At 31.6% G+C, this 7,961-nt stretch overlaps 1 protein-coding gene across 1 annotated transcript; it reads right to left on the reverse strand.

Annotated features, from left to right (window-relative positions):
* Positions 1–359: 359 nt before the first annotated feature.
* Positions 360–4,382, reverse strand: LOC118040415 (very-long-chain aldehyde decarbonylase CER1). The gene is made up of 10 exons (XM_035047345.2): positions 4,280–4,382; positions 3,918–4,135; positions 3,568–3,800; positions 2,993–3,212; positions 2,118–2,493; positions 1,919–2,026; positions 1,451–1,651; positions 1,194–1,295; positions 828–1,001; positions 360–724 (listed from the first exon to the last, which is right to left on the reverse strand). The coding sequence occupies exons 1-10, from the start codon at positions 4,337–4,339 to the stop codon at positions 548–550; spliced, it is 1,869 nt and encodes a 622-aa protein (XP_034903236.1). The 5' UTR covers positions 4,340–4,382; the 3' UTR covers positions 360–547.
* Between the last annotated feature and the right edge of the window lie 3,579 nt (positions 4,383–7,961).

A 7,961-nucleotide genomic window follows, 5' to 3' on the forward strand; every position in this document is an offset into this window, starting at 1 on the left:
ATATAAACTTATACATTCTTGGTGTTCATGAAATAAGGAAAGAAAAGATTGTTATTCTATCTCCATGATTTCAGTAGCTAAATATTGATAGAATTATTAAGTGTAGCTGTCATCTTGCTGGAGTTTCTTTTATCTGTTGAACTACCATTTACATAGGAATTTATTACTCCTAGGAAGTCCTTATTGAGTATAATCATCCTTATTACTCCATGATTTTTCCTTGTCACTCCATGATTTGTGGGATAAACTCACAGAAATATTGCTAATAAGAGACTGTAAGTTGCTAATAAATAGATCCCATGAAAACATATAACATTACATGTGATGGAATCAGATGCCAGAGCAAGCATAAAAGAAAGTAAAAATAACCATCATAATATTCCATTACTAATTATTTGTCCATTGCATAGAGAAATAACATAATATTAATGGGTAGAGATAACATATATATATATATATATATAGTTTGCAATATTATGGAGGTGATATGCAATATCTAAGCCCTTAATTAAGGCAAGGCTAGCAACATAAGACAGCTAAATATCCATTAGAATTTTAATGGAGTCTTGATGACCAGAGGTTTGAACCCATGTTGGACACTTGCTTGCCAAACTTTGTCAATATCAGCCATTGTAGAACCGCATTCATGCTCGTCCCATCCTTCTAAGGCATGCACTATTCCAGCCACACGCCATGCGCTCATCACTCTTCTTGGCAACCAATTCTGTCATCAAGTATTTTGCAATACAAATTAATTATCTTTCCTAAAATAAGAACATAATGCAAATGGTACTTTAAATTTCTGCAATATTTGACTAATTAATTACCTCGCAAGAGTCAACATTTTCAAGAGATGGAGGGGCTGCCATTGCTGGTATGCTGTGATAGAAGCAATCCTTGCGCAATTTCTTTGGGGGAAATTGCGAGAAGGGAATAAATAATGTTCCTTCTGCTGCCTTCTTTTGGTCCTCTTCTTTCAATCCATCCCCAACTAACCACGTCTACACAACAAAGTGTATTATGATATTAGAAATGTCAATATATATATATATATATATATATATATATATATATATATATATATATATATGCTACTTAAATAATTTAAGTTGTAATTTTATTTTATTTTTGACAAAAAATTTGATTTCTAATTCCTTGGTGGCTAAAGAAAGCATATCTGTATTATAGCGTACCTTTGTTGAATAACTCTTTGAAAGAATCAGATTGTTCTGATCAGATGTGATGCCGAAGGATTTTTTAAGCTTCTGGTAATCATCCTCACATGGAACAACTACCTAAAAAAACAGTGAAAATGATCGTAATAATTAGGAATTATAAATTAAAACATGGCCATAAATTAATTTGCCTATACGATCAATTTGAATAAATTACTGTCAAATTGAAGCAAGTGACAACCTGTGCCTATTTGCCCAGGAGACAACAACAATACCTGGATTCCCCTCCGGCAGAGATTTAAAGCAACAGCATAGGCAACCTTAGAGAGATTGCCTCTATGAAGCACTTGTGTTGTTCCTTTAGGTATGCTGTTGAGCACTGCAGCAACGGCTAGGCTGCTTCCATCCACCACCTTCGTTTTGAGCCTGGGATGCCTTTGCACATAAAGTTCACCATACCTATTAAGCTCCTCTCCCTGCATAATTTATGTTTGAACATGATGAAGATATAATTAACAAACATTTGATTGTCAAATGTCATTAGTTTTATCTCTTGATCTATGATGTATCGTATCCATGAAATATGGGAAATTTAAAAAAAAAAAAAAAAAAAAAAAACCCTATAAACTCAACTACATTGCATCTAGTAATTAATGGCCGTTCTTAAGTAACCGACCACAACTGTTTTTTTTGTTTTTTTGTTTTTCCTAGAATGCATTATATTTTAGCCGTGACGTGCTTACCTGATTCAAGAGACCGAGACTTAACACTTTAACACCTTTTTCCTCAGCTTCAAGTACAGCTTCTTCAATCAAGGTATTTATGGATACTTTTTGCCATCGCAACTTGTACTGCCAAAAATTAGATAAGCAAATTAAGGAGGACAGATTAAACTGAACGCCCTTGATTAATCAATGACAAAGAAATATCCTTCTTTATTACTTGAATATTGTATTTTGGTATAGTCCATGTCTGTAATCTGAGTTTGTGGAAGCGATTCCTCTCGACAACAAAAGCGCGTCCATAAATCCAAGTTAACATCATGGTCCACAGTGTCACCGGCCACATTAACCATAGATACCATTTCGATTTCTGAGGGTTGGAAGCCAAGTAGGCAAGTCCTAGCCGTGAATGATAGATGGAATCTGGTGTGGTGAGATGAGTTAGATGCACTACATCAGGGGCTTCCTCGGGTCTCTTGAGCGAATCTTCATAGAGGGTAACAGAAGACGCGTCCATTGTGCCATAGATGTAATCATAGATGGGCATGAATAGTGAGTAATTGGTTCTGAATTGAGTGTGGTGAAGAGAGTGGTACCTGCAGCCATATCAAGTGTCAATTAGTCCATCATAGAGGGAGTAACTACTTCTAAACTGGATTCGGTGAAGAGAGTTGGAACTTGCAGCTGCATCAAATGTTAAATCATGCATTCGCGCTAATCAGATATTGTTTTGAACACTGATTAATAGACAACGCAATAATGCACTGTTAGTGCATGAAAATATAGTGGAAAACGTGAAACGTACGCGTCAAAGCTATTAAAATACGGTATAAAATCACAAAACGATACTAAAATTTGGTGAATCATTTTCCTGCAATAATGCACGGATAGTGCGTGAATTATAATAAACAGTGTATTTTCCATAGACGACTGTATATTCCTTTCATCTTCTTTTTATGTAAAATTTGGTGAATCATTTTCCTGCTTTTTGTTCATAAGTTTGGAAGAAATCCCATTAATAAAACGAAGAGGATACTGGTGAGAATTAATTATTGAAAATGCAAAAAAAATCAACTGAGATACATCTAGACTTACGATGGGGTGTACATGAGGTACTTGAGAGGGGGGGAAATGATGAAGAGCCATCTGGGAATGAGTTCAAAGTTGCAGTGACCCATGTTGTTCATCAAGTCGATGTAAGTGATATAACCAGCAAAGGATGTTAAAGAGGCTGTCCCCGACACAACAGTCGTTATCAAAGGTATTGCGAATAGCATGGAGTAGGATATGTGCTCGGCGAATGGATGAATCACAGCTGCGATGCAGATTTCCAGAAAGAAAATGTCAAATAATTACACTTGATGTATATCATCATCATGTATTGCTAATAGTAATGGAGAATGGTATGCTCAAGATTTTTCTTCCGTTATTGTAAAAATACTCGAACTTAAAACCTTCTATGAAAGGTCAATTAAACTAAGTTTATTAACGATGACACAAGATTATTAATAATTCAAATGCACTACACCGTATATAAATGTGTGTCATTCTTCTTAAGGAGTACTTAAGAGATTAATTGTTCTCTTTGACATTCTTAAATAACTTGTAAACCTAGCTCCAACACCATATATACATGGGGGCCGGGGGGTGTACTTTGGAGGGAGACTTACAAGTAATGGGCTCTGTGACAATGGAGGAATGGTGATGGGAATGATAGCGAGAGTAGAGATAGTGGTGATGAAGAAGTCGATGAAGCCAATAATACAGAAATTCCACCGGACCCATATGAATCAGAGCTGTTAAAATTACACCATCTAACCTCCACATGGGGAGATTGCTAGCTCCTGGAATTATTTTGCTACCAACGTAGAATAAAATTCCATTGAACAATATTTGGTCATCCCTGCAGATATCCAACCAGAAAATCCAAGTATCAAAAAACTCACAAGCGCTACAGTGGAAATTAATGCATGAAATTACTGAAAAAGTGTGTCTGTGTAATATTTGATTATACAAATACCAGTTGCTTTCTCTATCAACTTGTTCAAATTCAATGCCTTTGTCAATAATCCTGTTATCTCCTTTGGCTGTTCTGTAACGGGACAGACTGATCCATAACTGGTTGTGAAGCGTTCTCCACAACAGAATTGGGAAAATGAGAAAGCTTGAGAGATCTTTTTCATCTTTAACCATGAAGGCGTAGATGTTGTGAATGACACAAGGAGCCAATATTACATGCTGCAATATTTAAACACGCAAACAAAACAAAGATATATAGTTAATATATATTATTATTTTTGGGTTATGATATATTAACGTTGTTTCCACGAAAACGAGAAGAAAAGGAGCGAGAAAGAGAGATGGGAGGGATTTCCATATCACCTTAAAGCTTCCAAGAGGTTTCCATGGCCAGTCTGTGAGAATTCCGGGCCGGGAAGCCATCACTTCACTGCTACTACTTATCTTTGTTTCCTCACTTGTAATGAAGACGTGCCTGTGTTTATATATAGACGATGAGTAATGTTTTTGTAATAACAGTACTGCTGCTCGATCAAATTAGAGCTGAGTAAATTATAAATTAATCTTTTTAATTTTGGAAAATAAATTAATTAGTCCTCTTCTTAAAAAACTATTTTTTTAGTTTTTTTATCTATTTTATGTTATTTTCTAAATTATTCTTTAATAAAAAAATAGATATTATGGAAAGATTGATGAAAAAATTAGATATTTTTAAATAAATTAATATGAAATTAACATGAGTAACAATGATAAGTGATTAAATAATTAAAAAAGAGAGATTAATTAATTTGTTTCTTTAAAATATATAGGGAATAATTTATAATTTACTCAGTTTGAGCTGGAAGGGGTTTATTTGTTTATTATTATTATTATTATTATGTTAATGTGTAAGGCTTCGATTGTGTACCCTGTCCAAAACCACCTTCATGAATGAGAAGGTGCCATCTAGCAAAAAAAAAATTATTTGTAATGCACTCTTGTACAATTATATTTTGCACGGTTCTCCTAAAGCAAAATAGATTGGTCCACCATATTTGTAAAGCCACGCAAGATTCCATTTATTAAGCTCATTGGTACAAGAGGGCCCGGACCCCCTGCAAAATACATTACTTTAAAAAAGTGGGCCTTTCTTTGAGTGAAAAGAAATTATTTTGCTAGGTAATTGAGTTTATTCTTGAGCCCAGTTTATTCTTGAGTTTATTTTGTGAAATAAAAAAAAATCATCAATTTAATCTATATAAATCATGCAACGCAATTAATTTATCTTTTCATCAAACAAAACAAAGTAATTTAAATTTTAAATCTATTTTTGTTTTGTTTTGAGATGTTTATTACTAATTTGATGAGATTTTTTTTTATAATTCTACCATTTTTGTTCTTTTTTTTTTTCTCAGATATGTTAATTCTACCATTTTTTTTTTGAATTATTGTTATTGTGATTTTTTTTTCTAATTAATTAGATATATTTTATTGGTTTGTTTTGATTATGATTGAATTTTTTTATGTTGTTTTTAGAAGAGCCACTAAAATTATCAATTTTTTTCTTACGATACATGTTTTGATTTTAGGTTGAATCATGAACAAAATAAGAAGAATTGATATGATAATCGATTATTTCTATTTTATGAAAGAACGACGAGCACAATTAAAATAAATATGTAAGAATCATTCTTTATTATTATTTTTATTTCAAAGTTTATCAAACACAAATAATGCTTCGCTTTAGCTAATGTTTCTTATATACTTTGTATGTTTATATTTAATAGGTATAATGACCAACAACATTAAAGTGATGAATGCATTATGAAGATGAAATTAACTTCATTGCTTTGACTCGATTTGATATTGCTCCAAACATTTTATCTTATACAAAGATCATTATATGTGTTTGTAGTAAATTATTTAAATAAAACTAAATTATACAGGTTTTGATTTATAACTCATATACAATAAATTAAAATAAATATTATATTTTATAATATTAATTTTGGCCCTCCTTAATAAATAATTCTAGCTCCGCCCCTGGGTACAAGTTCCTAAATTGAAAGCTTGGGGTTTTGTTTTTTTCACTTCAATCATGAATTATATTATATTTTAAAAGATATGAAAAAATATTATATATTTATTGTGGATATAGATTCATTGAATTATCGATCACACTGAAAACATAAAGTGTTTATATTATGGACAACACTATAACACTATGAGGTGTTACCTTTTCTGTTTTTAGTCAAAAAGTGATATTAAAGGCGTTGTTTTTTTTATTTTTGTGCCAAAAACCGTTGGGCCTAGCTTGACAGATAGATTCAAATCGCTCTTAAAAGGTGTTGGATCTAACTTGGAAGCCAAACTTAAATCGCTCTCAAAATGTGTTAGATTATGGCTTCACAGCTAGTGGACATGGTAGAAAAGGAGGGTCTATCACAAATAAAACAATAATTTAAACCAAAATATATTAATACATGGGTTCAAAATCAAACCAAGAAAATAAAAATTAATTCATATTATTATGTTGAACGTACAGGTAATAAAACTGTGCTAAAATATTATTGGGTCATGCTGGTAGCAGGACCCAAAAAGATAGTGTTGGGCCATGTTGCCTAGCAGGATTCAGTGGTATTGAGCCTTATTGCCAGCAGAACCTAGTAGCATTGATCGAGTCTGTTTCATTCAAAATTCGAGCCTGAAATTGACTTGAAATAAACTAATCGACTCGCAGGGTCAACCCGAAACTTGGGTAACCCCGCAAAAACCCAGTAGAAACCCTTTTTTTTGTTTTTTATAAATATGTTTTTTCTTCTACCCAAGGACCCTTCTTTTTTTCATATTTTTTAGTTGGTTACTAACTCATTTCAAAATTCACTATATAAATATAGAAAAATATTTTATTTTTTCAATGTAAGAATTGAAGCTTTTTAGTAAATACACTCTATGTTCAACTAGAAAAAAATTATATTTTTTCAATGTGAAAAAATAAACCTTTTTTTGTTTAAATACTTTAACTTATAAGAATAAAATAGTATCTTTTCAATATGGGATAAAAATCATTTTCAAATAATCTTTTAAATTTAATTGTTTACAATATGTATAGTCTATATTCACATAGATTGTTTCTTAATTTTTTCATATAAAATAATAAAACATCAAATATTTTTCTAAAATTTTTTTTCGAGTGACCCGCCTTGGCTGAGTCTCTTTCATTCAAAATCTAGGTTGCAATTGGCTGGGAGTAAACCGGTCGACCCTCTGGGTCGACTTGAAACTTAGGTGACCTGGAAAAAAACCTAGTACAATCCCTTTTTTTCAAATGCGTTCTTTCTCCTATCTCGAGACCCCTCTTTTTTCATATTTTTCAGTTGGTTACTAACTCATTTCAAAGTTCACTATATAAATACTTGAAGAATGTGTTTTTGTTTTCAATTTGAGATTTAAAGCCCTTTAATATATATATGTGTGTGTGTGTGTGTGTGTGTTCACAACAAAAAAGTTATGTTTTTCCAATGTGGAATAAAAAAAATCTTTTAAAATAATCTTTTAAACTTAATTGTTTATAACATGTATAGCCTACATTAACATGGATTGTTTCTTAATTTTTTTCATATAAAATATTAAAACCATAAATATATTTTTTCACTTTTTTCGGGTTAACCTGAGTCAACCAGTATAACCTGGGATCTGGCCCCTTTGACTGGGTCAACCCCCAAGCCGGGTTTAATAACTATGGTTGCCTTGAAAATATAACTTTAAAGAATGCAATTGAAAAGAAATAAAGTTATGTGGCCAGTTAAAAAAAAAAAAAAAAACAAGTAGACAAAATCTCATCTCTTTTATTTTGTTCGACGGTTTCTTTTTAAAAATACTGATTTTTTTTATTCAGTGTTTAATTTTTGAAGTGATTTTTCTTATTCATCTATGGTTTTGTTTTTATCTTTTATATAAATAAACTATGTGTTTTGAAAATAAAAAATATTTATTTTTATACGATATTCTTAATATGTGTAGCCTTACATATTTTTTTTTTTTTTTATTCAATCAATTTAATATC

This window comes from Populus alba, chromosome 14 (assembly GCF_005239225.2).
Source record: "Populus alba chromosome 14, ASM523922v2, whole genome shotgun sequence".
In the NCBI taxonomy this organism is placed as follows: Eukaryota; Viridiplantae; Streptophyta; class Magnoliopsida; order Malpighiales; family Salicaceae; genus Populus; species Populus alba.

Excerpts from the sequence above, each read along its gene's own strand:
- LOC118040415 (XM_035047345.2), bottom strand. The coding sequence starts at position 4,339 with ATGGCTTCCCGGCCCGGAATTCTCACAGACTGGCCATGGAAACCTCTT. Across the intron at positions 4,136-4,279 it reads AACCTCTTGGAAGCTTTAAG|CATGTAATATTGGCTCCTTG; the intron begins GTGATATGGAAA and ends TAAATATTGCAG. Across the intron at positions 3,801-3,917 it reads GTTGATAGAGAAAGCAACTG|GGATGACCAAATATTGTTCA; the intron begins GTATTTGTATAA and ends GGATATCTGCAG.